This window comes from Neolamprologus brichardi, chromosome 6 (genome assembly GCF_056152115.1).
Source record: "Neolamprologus brichardi isolate AB-2024 chromosome 6, ASM5615211v1, whole genome shotgun sequence".
NCBI lineage: Eukaryota > Metazoa > Chordata > Actinopteri > Cichliformes > Cichlidae > Neolamprologus > Neolamprologus brichardi.
In genome coordinates, this window is record NC_142109.1 from 28,973,136 (window position 1) to 28,992,045 (window position 18,910).

Sequence of the window (18,910 nt, forward strand, 5' to 3'; positions counted from 1 at the left end):
TTAACAAGGGAGAGTAAAAGCTTCCCTTTATTCTTGTTGTGTTTACCTAGGAAGACTTGGAAAAGTCCCACATGTGACTTATAGTGATCTGGTCACCTTTTGTGCATGTCTGTTCTACTCAGCAGCCATACCTTACAGGGAATGAAAAAATCTTTTAAATTTGTTATTGTTGCAATGGCGTTCTCTTGACGAAACCCAGTATCTGCAGTGCTCACTCACACACACACTTAACGTTTTTGAAATATCTACAAAAAGATGTCCAGTTCACCAGCGGTTTGATGTTCTAAAGATTTATTTCAGTCCTTAATGTTGGAGTCCCAGATGTTGACACATGGCAGTATTGCATTGTAAAGGTGTTACGTGGACTCCGCTGCTTTTTATGGCACATTTAAACGTGTCAGCCTGTCACGAGGAATGGTGTAATCAGACAGGTTGGGATGTCCGGACACCACACAGCAGCCCAGGGCACTGCGGAAAACCCTCATGTGACGCGCATTAAACCACCGGTTGGTTAAAGCGTCGTAGCATTCAACGTTGAAAGTGGTGGTGAAGCCGTTGAAGCCCCCGACAGCAAAGAGGCGATCATTGATTACCTCAATGCCAAAGTTGCTGCGGCGGGTCAACATAGAGGAGACGAGGTTCCACGTATTGGTTTGCGGGTTGTAAGCCTCAGCGGTGCGCAGACGGTTGTTTCCATCGAAGCCACCAACCTAACAGTAAATGCATGGGTGAAATGACTGACTGTAATTGAAACCAGTTTCACAGCACCCTTTTAAGAAAGTGCACCTGCTATACTTACGATAGCAGGTGCTCTGCGATACTCTAGAAAGTGACTGAAGAATTATAAGAAGAATATTGTCCAAAGTTGCCTTTAATATGTAGCAGACACAATCAGATGCTGCTTTTGGTGTGGTCTGACTACTGGAAATACTTTGATTGGTTTTACCTGGATAAAGCGAAAAGTTACCCGACATACTCTCATGCCGTTATATGGAGTTTACATAAAATCTGTTTAAAAAAGAATAAGGCTATTATTACACTGTTTGCATTCTCCCAGGCCCATCTGTTGGGAATGTCTAGATATATACGGTTGTCTCCATCTAAGCCACCAACCTAAAAGCATGCATGGGTAAAATGATTGTGAAGTATTTATGTTTTCAGTTGTCTTCACAGCTCTTTTGGCTTTATTTCAAAAAGGAGCATTGAGTTTCAGTCCTTTCTTCAGCAGGTCAGCACCAGGATAAGGTTACTGCATTCTGCTGATAATAATTTTTTCATTTTTGAATAGAGACAGTGTAAATAGAAAATAAATCTTCAAGAGTAGCTAGCTAAATAAAGAAGTATGTCTCCGAAGGTGAGACTACACAATCTTTGCTTTTTACCAAAGGGTATAGCAGCAAATCAACTAAATCAGTGGGTTTAAGGCAACTAGCAAGACAAATTTACAGCTAAAATACGTACTGTCCCAAGAGAATGAGTGCTAATCACTTGGCTTATTTTTCAAAAGGTGTTGGAGGATAATTTTGAAATTGTCTCTAACATTTCCCCTAGTGGAATGATGAGGAAATGTGAAATCATCAGTGAAATCATCAACATTTTGGGAATAGGGCACATTCAAATCATGAAATGAAAAAATACATGCAGTAGAAACATCACTAATCAATTAAATTAATGAGTGAGAATGCCTTCTCTGAACCTGTGGTCAGGATAGGAATCTGATTATTGACGAATACAAAACAAAGTTAGCAAAACTGCCAAATCTGTCAGCCTTCCTGATCAAGGCACATTACAGATGTGACTTGTATGTTACTCGAGTGTCAGCACTACATTCTGGTCTTACTGCAAAGACATGATCCGCATATGCAATGACACCTATCCCACTGCGGCGGCTGTTCATGGGACTGATCATCGTCCACTGGTCGGTCTCTGGGTTGTAACATTCAGCTGTCTGCAGACACTCGTTCCCATTGATTCCACCACAAATGTAAATCTGAAGACAAAGAAAAAAAAAACTGACATTAGTATATATTTCAACTTTTTAAGAGTTTATGTTTTTCCCAAGTTGCATGCTAATATATTCTGTGAACTCAAAAGCTTTTTGAAAAGCCTTTTCTTTTACATGATCAACATAACAATGAACACTATAAATTCTTCTGATACAGACTGACATTTAGACATTTAGTCCCTGCCTTTCAAAAAAAAAAAGCTAATTCATTTAATTACTTTTGTTTTCCTTATCATCACTATTACAGGCATACAGGTAGTTTTACAGGTGTAGTTTTGTTCAATTTAGGCCTTCATCACTCTAGCTTAGAAACCAGTTTGTGACCTATCTTGCACCTCGCTTCACTGTAAAAAATGTGTATCCCCTGACTGGTTGGCAAGTGGTAGCTGGAGGTTGATGGGTGTCACTAGTGTGAAATTGAAGAAAGGTGTTGCACCACAAACCTCCTTGTGTTTGCTTTGGTCATTAGCAGACTGTTGAGCACACCAGAGGTTTGCATGGAATACTCTGACTTGTCTGCAAACACTCACAAACTATTTGTAGAAGTCAGTGTTTTTCATACAACCACTCCCTAACCAACCGAGGAATACATATTTTTCACTAGCAACTGGTTGTTACCAAAAGGTTGCTGACAGGTCTCTAGGCCTGTGTGCCTGAGACCCTACTCTATTTCTCTCCTGCTCTTTTACTTTACCCACCCGGCTGTGAAGTGTTGTGCAGCTGGCATCACTCCTCTGTTCATGCATGGATGCAATAAGACTCCACTGGTTGATTTCAGGTTGATAGCGCTCTGCACTGCTGAGTCGTACATGCCCATCGTAGCCTCCCATGGCATAGATGAACCCGTTCAACACAGTCACGCTCACATAGCAGCGGCGGCAGTACATGGGTGCCACCTCATTCCAGGTGCGAGTGGTCAGGTCAAACCTACGGACGCTGTTGAAATGCTCAACCCTGTCGAAGCCACCAATGGAGTAGACGTACCCGTTGAGGAAGGCGGCTCCATGATAGGCACGAGGACGCTCCAGGTTGTTTGCTACATTGACCCAGCATTGAGCCCGGTAATCGTAGGCCTCAATGGCGTTAGTTGGATCACGGCCACTCCATCCCCCAATGGCCAGCAGGATGGAATGAGGCAGGCGGGGACGAGCAAAATGGGGACAGAGGCGAAGCACATAGGGTCTGTTGGTCATATTTTGTGTCAATAAAATGGCACCCTTTATCATGGACCGACGGTCAGAACTGGTCCGCACCAACTGATTGAGCCGCACATTGTTCCTTAGGTAGTCTAAAGTCATCAGTCCCAGTCGGACCTACAGCGAGATGACAGAAGAGAATAGGACTTAGACAATGGAAACATTGAATTCAAACTATTTCAGTTTTAGCAAACTCAAGCTTCTTTAGGATAATGCTCGTAATGTTGTTTAATCTTCTTATTGCTAGCAAGAGGGAGGCCAAAGTGAGACATCATTAGCATTTTGTCAACATAGACAAAAGTCCTTTGTACAGTTCTAATAAAGATAAATTTTAAATCTAATGTGTTAAGTTTAACTTTATATAAAAAACAAATGACATAAAATAAAATAAAGCTGAGGAACACAAACAGGGGAGAATGGTTGTACTTGTTATGGACAGTTTTTAGTCATAGGCCTAGCAACTACACTAAATATAATTTATTCTATAATATGTGAGAAGCTTTCTGATACAGTTTTAATGATCTTCAAGAGAATTGCTTAAATGTGGTTTAGCTACAGCTGAAAAGAGCAACATCTCGAGATATTAAAGCATCCTTATACCCAGATGGATTGACTTAATCTATGACATCAATGCTGAAGATTTAAGTCAAAACTAAATGTAGTAATGGAAGTTTATACACCTTAGACAACAGAGCGATGAAGTGTTGTTCCCGTTCTGCAGGCACATGGCTAATCCACTTCATAAGTGCTTCGTACGCAGTGCTCTCACACTGTACATTGAGGTCATCTCTTTCAAGAATATCACCAAGTTCCTCCACAGTTAGCTGCAGGAACTCCTCCTGAAGAACCACCTGCTCAAAGTTACTGATGATGTAGTGGAAGGCCTTGGCACGTAGTTCGGGTGATAAGTGTGCTTTTGTGAACTGCCAAATGCCAACACAGTTCTCTGCGCAGAGTTGTTCCCCGAGGAAGTCACTGCAGATTTTTACAATGTCCATTACATTGAGTTGATCAGCTGCCATGAATAGTTCCACTGCGTTTTCCTCTGTTACGGAAACACTGCCAGTGTATGCAAAGTCAATGATGAGTGCCATCATCTCAGGAGACAAGCCAGGTATGTTAAAGACCAGTTTGTCTGGGTCGCTCCAAGAGGTGAAGAGAGCTCTGAGGGTAGAGATAGACACAGAGCAGAGAATTTTAAAAGGTGTGGAAGCAACAAGATAACAAACCATGTCAAGCACAAGTAGGATAAATATATAAAATCAATTGACTGGAATGGAAATGATCACCTAATTGCATGTGTTACTATGTGATTATTGTGATAGTCTTTTCATGTCTAGTCCATATTGCCGTAGAGGATATAACTCCAAAACAGATTTGTACATGTTTAGTGAGCTTGAGTGTTGGATTTATTACACTGGCAGTATGTATATGAAGCTATTGCCAAACAAAATGCAGTGACAGAGCCTCCACCATGTTTTACAGCTGATTCTAGACACTCAATGTTGTACCTCTATGACAAATATTTAAATCAACTCCATAAGGCCTGTTTCCACTGATCTTCAGTCTAATTATCGTGTAATTTGGCGTATCTCAGCCAGTTTCCTTTTTCATAGGTCAGCATTAAATGGTTTAACAAACAAATAAACATCCATCCGCTTCCGCTTATCCTTTTCAGGGTCGCGGGGGGCGCTGGAGCCTATCCCAGCTGCCATAGGGCGAGAGGCAGGGTACGCCCTGGACAGGTCGCCAGTCTGTCGGAGGGCTAACACACAGGGACAGACAACCATTCGCGCTCACATTCACTCGCACATTTCCAACTAGTGGCAATTTGGATTATCCAATTAACCTATCCCCACAAGCTGCATGTCTTTTGACGGTGGGAGGAAGCCGGAGTACCCGGAGAGAACCCACGCAAACACGGGGAGAACATGCAAACTCCACACAGAAAGACCCCGGCCTGATGGTGGTATTGAACTCAGGACCTTCTTGCTGTGCGGCAACAGTGCTAACCACCGTGCCACCGTGCTGCCCTAAATAAAATAAAATAAAACCATTCCTCTGAAAACGGTCAGGTACAATGACTGGACCGAAAAGGGTGAAAAATGTCCACTCAAAACCTTTGAAAGTCTTCAATAAAGCCTCCGAGAACTATTGTGTACCTTTAAAAAATCATCTACTTCAAAGCAAAACATAACGACATGAGAGGCAACTCAAACCTTTTGCACAGCATATAACTGCATAATAGCATTCAACATTTTTAGTATTAGCAGATCTGGTGTGTTTTACTGTGTGGATAACACTGGATATGATATTAACGTAACTTAATAAAACACATAAATGAAACTTCAGCTCAATACAGTCTGAATTTAGTTCATGCAGTCACCAAGTGCCTCACAGTCTCTTTTAAATGGCACATTTACTGAGCTGGAATCTGGAGCTGTGTGAAGGTAAAAATGAAATCTGCACTGCTGGCAAATGTTTGCGTTATGTTTTGGGTATATCTGTCAGTTGACTGTGACCGTCTTTTTATCACAAAAGCTCCATGATTCCTTTTTGTTGGCTCCGTTTCACAGACTAAGACCATGAATTACATTTTTCTGGGGTATAAATCGGTAATCATTCCTCCCCATTATCAGGTAAGCAACTCACCTGAAGTACGGGGTGCAGTTACACAGGATTATCTTGTGGACCGGAAATTCGACATCCTCCACTTTGATGATTGCATCACAAAATTTTCCCTCAAAACGGAGTTCATTATACACCGAGCTCGACTTGTATGGAGGCTGTTCTTCCCTCATCTTGAGTTTTGTGACTGCTTTTCTTATTTTTTTTGTCTGAAGTTTGTCTTACAATCCAATACAGTTTGTCTTAAAGTGTTCTGAGCACCAAATCAAACCTAACTGTGACATTATGGAATGGAAGCTTATGACATCAAAATGACTTGGCAACAGTTACCCCATAGAATTGTTTTGAAATCTAAATCTACGTTTTTTTAAATATGAACTTTTCATTGCTCAAAAGCTTTGTTTTGATTTGGTTTTAATGTATTGCACATGAGCCTCACAGATAGCATACAGCATTTTGTATGTTTGCTTCACAGAGGTCAATTTATGGACTACAATATCATATTTAGCTCATATTTAGCTTTTATGCATGCGAGCTCATTGCCACACTTTATCGTGTACATTTCCTACTACACAACCTAAAATATTTGTTGTTAAAAATATGAGTCTAAAAATACATGGCAGTGCCAAACAGATATTACATAGCATGATTCATGGCTAAGCTGTTTTCTTGGATTGTATTAGACTTTTACCTAGCTGGAAAAATGGGCTCCTGAACTTTACCGATGTACTAGAGTAGTAAAAAACAAACAAATAAACAAACAAAACACAGGTTTGTGTTCTAGAGAAATTTTATAGACCAACACTATAATATATGTACTGTATATATATATAGTACAAGACTTCTATAATGACGGTGCTTGACAGTGTTACCTCAGACAGGTGCAAGCAGTCACCTGTCTGAGCACAGACTGCACACGCGTAGCAGATCTGCTGCTGACCAATTGCTCAAAGATATAAGACTAATATATATATATATATATAAGACTAAAAGCAGGTTGGATGTGACAAGCCTGGTTTGATGTAGCTGTAGATGTGTGTATGAAAACATCATCCCAAAATTAGAAAATTATAATGGAAAGAGTTTGTTTAAGAGTCTTTGTAAAATAAAGTGGAGCAGCAGGAACAATCCCAGGACAGCCTTCTGCTTGCAATAAGAAAAATGTAAGAAATGTTTACAGTAAATTCATAAATCAGTCAATTCAGCATCAAAATAAAGATTAGACCACCATGGAGGGAAGTTGTTCCTATGAACAGCTTTGCAAATCACTGTCTACACGTTGGTTTACTGCAATAAGGTGCTGTGTTGGTGTTGCTTCAACCTTCATGTTGTGCAGGTAGGGGGACTGCACAGCATTTTATGCTTTTTGGACAGGGGGATATAAGACTTCCCTTATAGATGGCTAATAAATCGTTTATAGCTGTTATTAATTAGCTTCAAACACTTTATAAACCATTAATAAATGTCACGCATTAAAGAAAGAGAGAAGAAAGAGAAAAACCTGACCAGTTTTTTGCCAAATAGAGATCTATTCACTTATATATTTCATCTAGAGTTGCTATATTAAACATTTCAGACCAAGTTACTACCTTGTAAGCACAATAGGCATTTGTAAAGATATATTTTAAACATATAATATTGTATTTTATCAGTGCATTATAAATATCTGCAACTATCAATGGGAGCTTTATTGTAAAGTGTAAAACGTGTCACTATTTATTAACGACTAATGAACATGTACGTGAAGTACCCTCAGAGGATCTACTAGAACATGTGAATGCAGCACTATAGACGATACCGCCACCATTTCCGAGACTAACAAGCTGATCTACAACACGGCAGCAGTGATCAGTGAGATGCTTGGCTACAAGTTGAATAGCCGCAATGAGCAATACCCTCAAGGTAGCACGGAGAGAGGTTAGCCAACTATCTGAGCTGCAGAATGGTATGACTGTAAGGGACCAAGCAGCCAAAGCATAGAGGACACAAGCAAAAAAAGTCTTCAAAAAGGGTTTTCTTAATTTTAACCCTCAAAAAGTTAAAAAATGACAAAATTCAAAAACATAATTAGCAGGCCCATAAAAGAGGTCAACTAAATATAACTCTACAAAAAGTAATTTCCAGAAACTTAAACAAACAAAGTGAGACACAACTCACAAACTGACCGAATTACAAAGACACATGAGGGTAGCTTTTATAATGATTTGGCCAAACCATTTACACACAATAGGGGGAAAACAAAAACACACACTAATATTAACTAAGCACAGAATAACCTAACTAAACCTAAAACACCCCTGCTCCTGGTAAGCCCATGGTTGGTCCTGCTGAGCAGGCATTTTGTTCCCAGAGTTCTCAGCCACGCCATTTGCCCAGACAGGAAACAGCCACCGCCCAAACCCAGGTAACTCAAAAAAAGAGAAACATAATTAATATAACAAAACATTTTAGAAAAACCACACAATGTTACTATGTGCACGCCTCATAATACCAGTGTTAGGTTTAACCAAATGATTAATGAATTATATTAATGAAGAAAACTGCAAAACAAACAAATAAAGTGAAAAAATGGACTGATTTACCCATGTGTGGCTGATGCCATCACAGTGACAAAGAAGGTGCCTAAGAAGTACAGCAAGCCGTCCATACCTGAGATCTTGGAAACTGCCAAGCAACAACTCAAAGCCTTGGCCAGCCGCTTGAAGAGGTACACCAGAGAGATCGAAGGCAGGAGAATAAACCAGCTGTTCTCCACAGAACCATCCAAGGTGTACTCTCAGTGTCAGGGGAACAATATGAGCACCACCAACGCTGGAGATGGAGCAATACTGGAAGAGCATGTGGGAGAAGGACGCAACCCATAACAGTAATGCTCAGTGGATAGCGGATCTGAGAGCAGATCACAGCAACCTCCCTGAACACATAAAGACTGGATTTTCCTTAGTAAATAAAAAGGTCATGCTTTTTATCATAAACAAATATATAATTCTATGCAATATAGTGGAAAATACCACAAAGCACATTAAATACATACTGAGAAATAGAGTTATTTTTCTGTTTCACACAAGAGAAAAGATGATGTGAAGCAACACAGTATATGTGTTTAAATTTGTTATTGGCGTTCTCTTGACGAAACCCAGTATCTGCAGTGCACGGTCTCCTCACAGACACACTTAACGTTTTTGAAATATCTACAAAAAAATGTCCAGTTCACCAGCGGATTGATGTTCTAAAGATTTATTTCAGTCCTTAATGTTGGAGTCCCAGATGTTGACACATGGCAGTATTGCATTTTAAAGGTGTTACGTGGACTCCGCTGCTTCTTCTGGCACATTTAAATATGTCAGGCTGTCACGAGGAATGGTGTAATCAGACAGGTTGGGATGTCCGGACACCACACAGCAGCTCAGGGCACTGCGGAAAATCCCCATGTCACATGCTTTAAACCACCGGTTAGTTAAAGCGTCGTAGTACTCAACGTAGAAAGTGGTGGTGAAGCCGTTGAAGCCCCCGACAGCAAAGAGGCGATCATTGATTACCGCAATGCCAAAGTTGCTGCGGCGGGTCAACATAGAGGAGACGAGGTTCCACGTATTGGTTTGTGGGTTGTAAGCCTCAGCGGTGCGCAGACGGTTGTTTCCATCGAAGCCACCAACCTAAAAGTAAATGCATGGGTGAAATGAGGTGGTTTGATCCCTGGCTCCTCCAGTCTGCATGTGAAGAGTGTGAATGTGTATGAATGTAGTTAGGAACCACTCAGTTCAGAGAAAGTGTGTGATTGGGTGAATGTGGCAGGTTGTATACAGCACTTTGAGTAATCCGGGAGAGTAGAGAGTAGAAAAGCGCTATATCAGCTGAAACTGTTCTGGGCCAGCACAGGGCCAGCAGGGCCAGCAGTGTATCTACAACTGGCCTTGTGCTTGCCCATGTGTGGGCCACGTCTGGCAAACCAGATCTGGGCCACTAAAGGGCCGTCATTCTTTGCGGTATGTGGGCCATGTGTAAGCACATTGTGTGGGCCAGATCTGGGCCATACCAATTTTGCTGTGTGGGTTTCACATGAAGAGATGTGAAATCATTAGTGAAATCATCAACATTTTGGAAATGGGGCACATTTACATCGTGAAATGAAAAAAATACATGCAGGATAGGAATCTGATAATTGATAAATACAAAACAAAGTTGGCAAAATTCTTTTTTAACCCGAACTGTCAGCCTTGCTGATCAAGGCACATTACAGATGTGACTTGTATGTTACGTGAGTGTCAGCACTACTTTCTGGTCTTACTGCAAAGACATGATCTTCATATGCAATGACACCTATCCCTCTGCGGCGACTGTTCATGGGACTGATCATCGTCCACTGGTCAGTCTCTGGGTTGTAACATTCAGCTGTCTGCAGACACTCGTTCCCATTGAATCCACCACAAATGTAAATCTGAAGACAAAAAAAAGGGACATTAAGTAATTTTTACATTTCTTAGATTTCATTTTGAAACAATGTCGCCTGTAAGGGAAATGTTCCCACATCATTTTTGAAGTAAAACTGATATTCAGTACTTTAGAGTCCAACTAAAAAATACAATTATAATTGTTTCAAGGATAAAGACATATACTTTTTTAACAGCCACCCATATGAAGGAAATTCATTAAAATTCAATTTCATTTTAAAATTATATATATATATGTATATATATATATATATATGTGTGTGTATATATATATATATGTGTGTGTATATATATATATATATATATATATGTGTGTATATATATATATATATATATATATATATATATATATATATATATATGTATATATTAGTATATTTTTCAACTTTTAAAGTTGCATGCTATTATATTCTGTGAACTTAAAAGCTTTTTGAAAATCTTTTTCTTTTACATGATCAACATAACAATGAACACTATAAATTCTTCTGATACAGACTGACATTTAGACATTTAGTCCCTGCCTTTCAAAAACAAAAAAAAAGCTAATTCTTTTAATGACTTTTGTTTTCCAGAGCCTTCAGGAACTCGGGGCGGACCTCATCAACACCACGGGCTCTGCCACCAAGGAGTTGTTCAACTGCCTCAGTGACCTCGCCCCCGGAAATTGGCGGGAAGACGTGTCAGTGGGATAAAGGAGGTCCTCGAAATATTCCTTCCACCGCCTGACAATTCTCTCAGTCAACGTCAGCAGCACACTGCCTGCACTATACACAGTGCAGGTAGAGCACCGCTTTCCCCTCCTGAGACGCCTAACGGTTTGCCAGAAACTCTTCGAGGCAGTCCGAAAGTCTTTTTCCATGGCCTCTCCGAACTCCTCCCACACCCGAGTTTTTGCTTCAGCCACTGCCCGAGCCGCATTCCGCTTGGCCTGTCGATACCTGTCGGCTGCCTCCGGAATCCCACAGGCTAACCAAGCCCGATAGGACTCCTTCTTCAGCCTGGTGGCTCACTTCACCTCTGGTGTCCACCATTTGGTTTGGGGATTACCACCACGGCAGGCACCAACCACCTTGCGGCCACAACTCAATGCAGCAGCTTCGGCAATGGAGACGCTGAACATGGTCCATTCGGACTCAATGTCCCCAGTCTCCCTCGGAATGCTGTTGAAGTTCTGCCGGAGGTGTGCGTTGAAGATCTCGTGGTCTGGGGCCTCTGCTAGACGTTCCCAGCACACCCTCACTACGCGTTTAGGTGCACCGGGTCTGTCCAGCGTCCTCCCCCGCCACCTGATCCAACTCACCACCAGGTGGTGATCAGTTGACAGCTCAGCCCCTCTCTTTACCCGAGTGTCCAGAACATATGGTCGCAGGTTCGCAGGCTCTGGATGTTGTAGGGCTGTCCTGGTTGACACGCCTCTGCAATGTTGCGTGGAGATCAGGGGCAGTACCCGTGGACTGGCAGACCGGGGTGGTGGTCCCCATCTTTAAGAAGGGGGACCGGAGGGTGTGTTCCAACTACAGGGGGATCACACTCCTCAGCCTCCCTGGGAAAGTCTATGCCAGAGTGCTGGAAAGGAGAGTTCGTCCGCTAGTCGAACCTCGGATACAGGAGGAACAATGCGGTTTTCGTCCTGGTCGCGGAACACTGGACCAGCTCTTTATCCTCTCGAGGATACTTGAGGGTGCATGGGAGTTTGCCCAACCAGTCTACATGTGTTTTGTGGACTTGGAGAAGGCGTTCGACCGTGTCCCTCGGGGTGTCCTGTGGGAGGTGTTGCGGGAGTATGGGGTGTCTGGCCCATTGCTACGGGCCATTCGATCCCTATACAACCGTTGCAAGAGCTTGGTTCGCATTGCCGGCAATAAGTCGGACTCGTTCCCGGTGGGTGATGGGCTCCGCCAGGGCTGCCCTTTGTCACCGGTTCTGTTCATAATTTTTATGGACAGGATTTCTAGGCGCAGCCAAGTGGCGGAGGGCTTTCGCCTTGGTGGCCTCAGAATCTCATCTCTGATTTTTGCGGATGATGTGGTTCTGTTGGCTTCATCGGGTGAGGGCCTCCAGCTCGCACTGGAACGGTTCGCAGCCGAGTGTGAAGCAGCGGGAATGAGGATCAGCACCTCCAAATCTGAGGCCATGGTTCTCAGCCAGAAAAGGATGGAGTGCCCACTCCGGGTCGGGGATGAGTTCCTGCCCCAAGTGGAGGAGTTCAAGTATCTCGGGGTCTTGTTCGCGAGTGATGGGAGAAGGGAGCTGGAGATCGACAGACGGATTGGGGCTGCAGATGTGGACGCTGCACCGGTCCGTCATGGTGAAGAGGGAGCTGAGTGTAAAAGCAAAGCTCTCAATTTACCGGTCGATCTACGTCCCTACCCTCACCTATGGCCACGAGCTGTGGGTAGTGACCGAAAGAACGAGATCGCGGATACAAGCGGCAGAAATGAGCTTCCTCCGAAGGGTGGCTGGCCTCTCCCTTAGAGATAGGGTGAGAAGTTCGGCCATCCGGGAGGGGCTCAGAGTAGAGCCGCTGCTGCTTCACATCGAAAGGAGCCAGCTGAGGTGGTTCGGGCATCTGACAAGGATGCCCCCTGGGCGCCTCCTGGGTGAGGTGTTCCAGGCATGTCCCACCGGGAGGAGGCCCCGGGGCAGACTCAGGACACACTGGAGAGATCTCCCGGCTGGTGTTCCCCCGGATAAGCTGGAGGAGATGGCTAGGGAGGGGGAGGTCTGGGCCTCTTTGCTTAGGCTGCTGCCCCCGCAACCCGGCCTCGGATAAAGCAGATGAAGATGGATGGGATGGATGGACTTAACATAACAATGAACACTATAAATTCTTCTGATACAGACTGACATTTAGACATTTAGTCCCTGCCTTTCAAAAATTTAAAAAAGCTAATTCTTTTAATTACTTTTGTTTTCCTTATCATCACTATTACGGGCATACAGGTAGTTTTACAGGTGTAGTTTTGTTCAATTTAGGCCTTCATCACTCTAGCTTAGAAACCAGTTTGTGACCTATCTTGCACCTCGCTTCACTGTATAAAATGTGTATTCCCTGACTGGTTGGCAAGTGGTAGCTGGAGGTTGACGGGTGTCACTAGTGTGAAATTGAAGAAAGGTGTTGCACCACAAACCTCCTTGTGTTTGCTTTGGTCATTAGCAGACTGTTGAGCACACCAGAGCTTTGCATGGAATACTCTGACTTGTCTGCAAACACTCACAAACTATTTGTAGAAGTCAGTGTTTTTCATACAACCACTCCCTAACCAGCTGAGGAATACATACTTTTCACTAGCAACTGGTTGTTACCAAAAGGTTGCTGACAGGTCTCTAGGCCTGTGTGCCTGAGACCCTACTCTATTTCTCTCCTGTTCTTTTACTTTACCCACCCGGCTGTGAAGTGTTGTGCAACTGGCATCGCTCCTCTGTTCATGCATGGATGCAATAAGACTCCACTGGTTGATTTCAGGTTGATAGCGCTCTGCACTGCTGAGTCGTAGATGCCCGTCGTAGCCTCCCATGGCATAGATGAACCCGTTCAACACAGTCACGCTCACATAGCAGCGGCGGCAGTACATGGGTGCCACCTCATTCCAGGTGCGAGTGGTGAGGTCAAACCTACGGACACTGTTGCAGTGCTCAACCCTGTCGAAGCCACCAATGGAGTAGACGTACCCGTTGAGGAAGGCGGCTCCATGATAGGCACGAGGACTCTCCAGGTTGTTTGTTACATTGACCCAGCATTCAGCCCGGTAATCATAGGCCTCGATGGCGTTAGTTGGATCACGGTCACTCCATCCCCCAATGGCCAGCAGGACGGAATGAGGCAGGCGGGGACGAGCAAGATGGGGACAGAGGCGAAACACATGGGGTCTGTTGGTCATATTTTGTGGTAATATAATGGCACCCTTTATCATGGACAGACGGTCAGAACTGGTCCGCACCAACTGATTGAGCCGCACATTGTCCCTTAGGTAGTCTACAGTCATCAGTCCCAGTCGGACCTACAGAGAGATGACAGAAGAGAATAGGACTTAGACAATGGAAACATTGAATTCAAACTATTTAAGTTTTAGTCAACTCAAGTTTCTTTAGGATAATGCTCGTAATGTTGTTTAATCTTCTTATTGCTAGCAAGAGGGAGACCAAAGTGAGACACCATTAGTCTTTTTGTCAACATAGACAAAAGTCCTTTGTACAGTTCTAATGAAGATAAATCTTAAATCTAATGTGTTAAGTTTAACTTTATATAAAGCTATAAAAACGAATGACATAAAATAAAGCTGAGGAACACAAACAGGGGAGAATGGTTGTACTTGTTATGGACAGTTTTTAGTCATAGGCCTAGCAACTACACTAAATATAATTTATTCTATAATATGTGAGAAGCTTTCTGATACAGTTTTAATGATCTTCAAGAGAATTGCTTAAATGTGGTTTAGCTACAGCTGAAAAGAACAAAATCTCAAGATATTAAAGCATCCTTATACCCAGATGGATTGACTTAATCTATGACTTAAATGCTGAAGATTTAAGTCAAAACTAAATGTAGTAATGGAAGTTTACACACCTTAGACAACAGAGCGATGAGGTGTTGTTCCCGTTCTGCAGGCACATGGCTAATCCACTTTATAAGTGCTTCGTACGCAGTGCTCTCACACTGTACATTGAGGTCATCTCTTTCAAGAATATCACCAAGTTCCTCCACAGTTAGCTGCAGGAACTCCTCCTGAAGAACCACCTGCTCAAAGTTACTGATGATGTAGTGGAAGGCCTTGGCACGTAGTTCGGGTGATAAGTGTACTTTTGTGAACTGCCAAATGCCAACACAGTTCTCTGCGCGGAGTTGTTCCCCGAGGAAGTCACCGCAGATTTTTACAATGTCCATTACATTGAGTTGATCAGCTGCCATGATAAGTTCCACTGCGTTTTCCTCCGTTACAGAAACACTGCCAGTGTATGCAAAGTCAGTGATGAGTGCCATCATCTCAGGAGACAAGCCAGGTATGTTGAAGACCTGTTTGTCTGGGTCGCTCCAAGAGGTGAAGAGAGTTCTGAGGGTAGAGATGGATACAGAGCAGAGAATTTTAAAAGGTGTGGAAGCAATAAGATAATAAACCATGTCAAGCACAAGTAGGATAAATATATAAAATCAATTGACTGGAATAGAAATGATCACCTAATTGCATGTGTTACTATGTGATTATTGTGATAGTCTTTTCATGTCTAGTCCATATTGCCATAGAGGATATAACTCCAAAACAGAGTTTGTACATGTTTAGTGAGCTTGAGTGTTGGATTTATTACACTGGCAGTATGTATATGAAGCTATTGCCAAACAAAATGCAGTGACAGAGCCTCCACCATGTTTTACAGCTGATTCTAGACACTCAATGTTGTACCTCTATGACAAATGTTTAAATCAACTACATAAGGCCTGTTTCCACTGATCTTCAGTCTAGTTATTGTGTAATTTGGAATATCGCAGCCAGTTTCCTTTCCTTATGGAAGTTCCAGTGCATTTTGCTCAATTACAGTCCCTGTTTCCCTTCCATAACCAGTCCTAGCTTAAATGGCTTAACAAACAAATAAACAAATGAACAAAAACAAAACAAAACAAAAGCATTCCTCTGAAAACGGTCAGGTACAAGGACTGGACCGAAAATTGTGAAAAATGTCCAAAAAGTCTTATCCTTCGAGAACTATTGTTCAAGTGTACTTTTTAAAAAATCATCTAATTCGAAGCAAAACATAACGACATGAGAGGCAACTCAAACCTTTTGCACAGCATATAACTGCATAATAGCGTTCAACCTTTTTAGTATTAGTAAATCTGGTGTGTTTTACTGTGTGGATAACAGTGGATAAGATATTAATGTAACTTAATAAAACACATAAATGAAACTTCAGCCCAACACAGTCTGAATTTAGTTCATGCAGTCACCAAGTGCCTCACAGTCTCTTTTAAATGGCACATTTACTGAGCTGGAATCTGGAGCTGTGTGAAGGTAAAAATGAAATCTGCACTGCTGGCAAATGTTTGCGTTATGTTTTGGGTATACCTGTCAGTTGCATGTGATCGTCTTTTTTATCACAAAAGCTCCATGATTCCTTTTTGTTGGCTCCGTTTCACAGACTAAGACCATGAATTACATTTTTCTGGGGTATAAATCATCATCTTTCCTCCCCATTATCAGGTAAGCAACTCACCTGAAGTACGGGGTGCAGTTACACAGGATTATCTTGTGGACCGGAAATTCGACATCCTCCACTTTGATGATTGCATCACAAAATTTTCCCTCAAAACGGAGTTCATTATACACAGAGCTCGACTTGTATGGAGGCTGTTCTTCCCTCATCTTGAGTTTTGTGACTGCTTTTCTTATTTTTTTTTTTCTGAAGTTTGTCTTACAATCCAATACAGTTTGTCTTAAAGTGTTCTGAGCACCAAATCAAACCTAACTGTGACATTATGGAATGGAAGCTTATGACATCAAAATGACTTGGCAACAGTTACCCCATAGAATTGTTTTGAAATCTAAAGCTACGTTTTTGTTTGTTTTTTTTAAAAATGAACCTTTCATTGCTTAAAAGCTTTGTTTTGATTTGGTTTTAATGTATTGCACATGAGCCTCACAGATAACACACAGCATTTTGTATGTTTGCTTCACAGAGGTCAACTTATGGACTACAATATCATATTTAGCTTTTATGCATGCGAGCTCATTGCCACACTTTTTCATGTACATTTCATTATTGCCCCGGTACTTTCCCTACTACACAAGCCAAAATATTTGTTATTAAAAATATGAGTCTAAAAATACATGGCAGTGCCAAACACAGAGCATGATTCATGGCTAAGCTGTTTTCTTGGATTGTATTAGACTTTTATCCAGGGGGAAAAATGGGCTCCTGAACTTTACTGATGTACTAGAGTAGTAAAAAACAAACAAATAAACAAAACACAGGTTTGTGTTCTAGAAAAATCTTATAGACCAACACTATAATATATGTACTGTATATATATAGTACAAGACTTCTATAATGACGGTGCTTGACAGTGTTACCTCAGACAGGTGCAAGCAGTCACCTGTCTGAGCAGACTGCACAGGCGTAGCAGATCTGCTGTTGAACAATTGCTCAAAGATATAATATACAAGACTAAAAGCAGGTTGGATGTGACAAGCCTGGTTTGATGTAGATGTAGAGGTGTGTATGAAAACATCATCCTAAAATTAGAAAATTATAATGGGAAGCGTTTGATTTAGAGTTTTCGAAAATGAAGTGGAGCAGCAGGAACAATCCCAGGACAGACTTCTGCTTGCAATAAGAAAAATGTAAGAAATGTTTACAGTAAATTCATAAATCAATCAATCCAGCATCCGAATAAAGATTAGACCAGCATGGAGGGAAGTTGTTCCTATGAACAGCTTTGCAGATATACGATATATACTGTATATATGACAATATTTTTTAAACACATAAAGTAAGTAAAAAAGGAGAGATATTGGTCAAAGTTATGTGTTGCAGATGTCACACAGGCACTTTTATTAACATACAGGGTAGATGTACATAAAAAAATTGTTCAGAAATAAATCATCAGCATTTATTAAATAATAATGCTCCATGAATAAAAATAACACAATATTGTTTTCGTGCATAACAAAAAGCTCACAATTGTGCAATTAAAATGTAAACTAAAATGAAGCTGAGCATAATAACAAAGACAGATAGACTTTGCAGCTGCTCTATTCCCATGTTCTACTATGTGACTGATAGCCTTGAGTTTGAAATCCGCTTCATAAGCATGTCTCTTAACAGGTGCCATTTTGGGGTCCTTGTAGACACACAATACAGTAATATCACGTTGAAGCACAGTACGTATTACTATGCGAGGCTCCTGACTACGGTAGCTGTAACGCTCCAACAAGCCATTAAGCAGTGCGGCTTTGTAGCTTACCAAAGTCGTACTAAAACATTTTTTGACAGATTTTTGAGCGCCGTGTACATAAAATTGGTTCGAGGTCAGTAAACAACCAGAATTCATACATAAGGCGCACTGTCGATTTTTGAGAAAATTAAAGGATTTTGAGTGTGCCTTACAGTTCGAAAAATACGGTACATGAGTTTTGTAAGGTGGTTTGTTTAGGGGCAGGAGGCTGGGAAGACTTCGCGGTCTGGGATACAGCACGCAGTTTCACACACTCTTCATTCTGCACCTCATGGCGCTGTTGTAAATGGTGAAAATACTAGCAGTGCTCGAACCTTTAGTCAGACCGCTTTCCCAACATTCTCTACAGAATTCATTATTCTCCTGCTCATTTGACACTTTAAATCCGAATCAATAATAATAATCTCCAAATGTTTTCTTTTTACAGACCAGCTCCTCTTTGATAGCTGCCGAGTGCATCTTGTCTCTACCTGCAGGTAAAACGATGAGGGAAGGGGAGTTGTGTTCAGTGAAGGAGAGAGGCGGGACAGAGTAACGTTGCCTAGAGACAAAAGTGGACAAAAGAGAGACAAACTAGTGGCTCCACAAGTATAATTATAACGCAACATAAACTATATCGATATAAACGATATTGTCACATCTTATATCTCGTATGAAAGTATATCGATATTTTTTTAAAACT

General features: G+C 41.8%; 2 protein-coding genes across 3 annotated transcripts; both read right to left on the reverse strand.

The window, feature by feature from the left end:
- Positions 1 to 281: 281 nt before the first annotated feature.
- LOC102780021 (kelch-like protein 10) lies at positions 282 to 6,120 on the reverse strand. The gene is made up of 5 exons (XM_087842042.1): positions 5,854 to 6,120; positions 3,882 to 4,365; positions 2,704 to 3,318; positions 1,841 to 1,990; positions 282 to 710 (listed from the first exon to the last, which is right to left on the reverse strand). The coding sequence occupies exons 1-5, from the start codon at positions 6,000 to 6,002 to the stop codon at positions 378 to 380; spliced, it is 1,731 nt and encodes a 576-aa protein (XP_087698168.1). The 5' UTR covers positions 6,003 to 6,120; the 3' UTR covers positions 282 to 377.
- A 2,930-nt stretch (positions 6,121 to 9,050) lies between these two features.
- Positions 9,051 to 16,746, reverse strand: LOC102779739 (kelch-like protein 10). Of its 2 annotated transcripts, none has more exons than XM_087842043.1 (5): positions 16,488 to 16,746; positions 14,848 to 15,331; positions 13,667 to 14,281; positions 10,118 to 10,267; positions 9,051 to 9,485 (listed from the first exon to the last, which is right to left on the reverse strand). In XM_087842043.1, exons 1-5 carry the CDS (start codon positions 16,634 to 16,636, stop codon positions 9,132 to 9,134), a joined length of 1,752 nt encoding a protein of 583 aa, XP_087698169.1. In that variant the 5' UTR covers positions 16,637 to 16,746; the 3' UTR covers positions 9,051 to 9,131. The 2 variants fall into 2 exon arrangements, with proteins under 2 accessions (XP_087698169.1, XP_087698170.1); XM_087842044.1 differs by lacking the exon at positions 16,488 to 16,746 and adding an exon at positions 16,340 to 16,435.
- Positions 16,747 to 18,910: the final 2,164 nt, after the last annotated feature.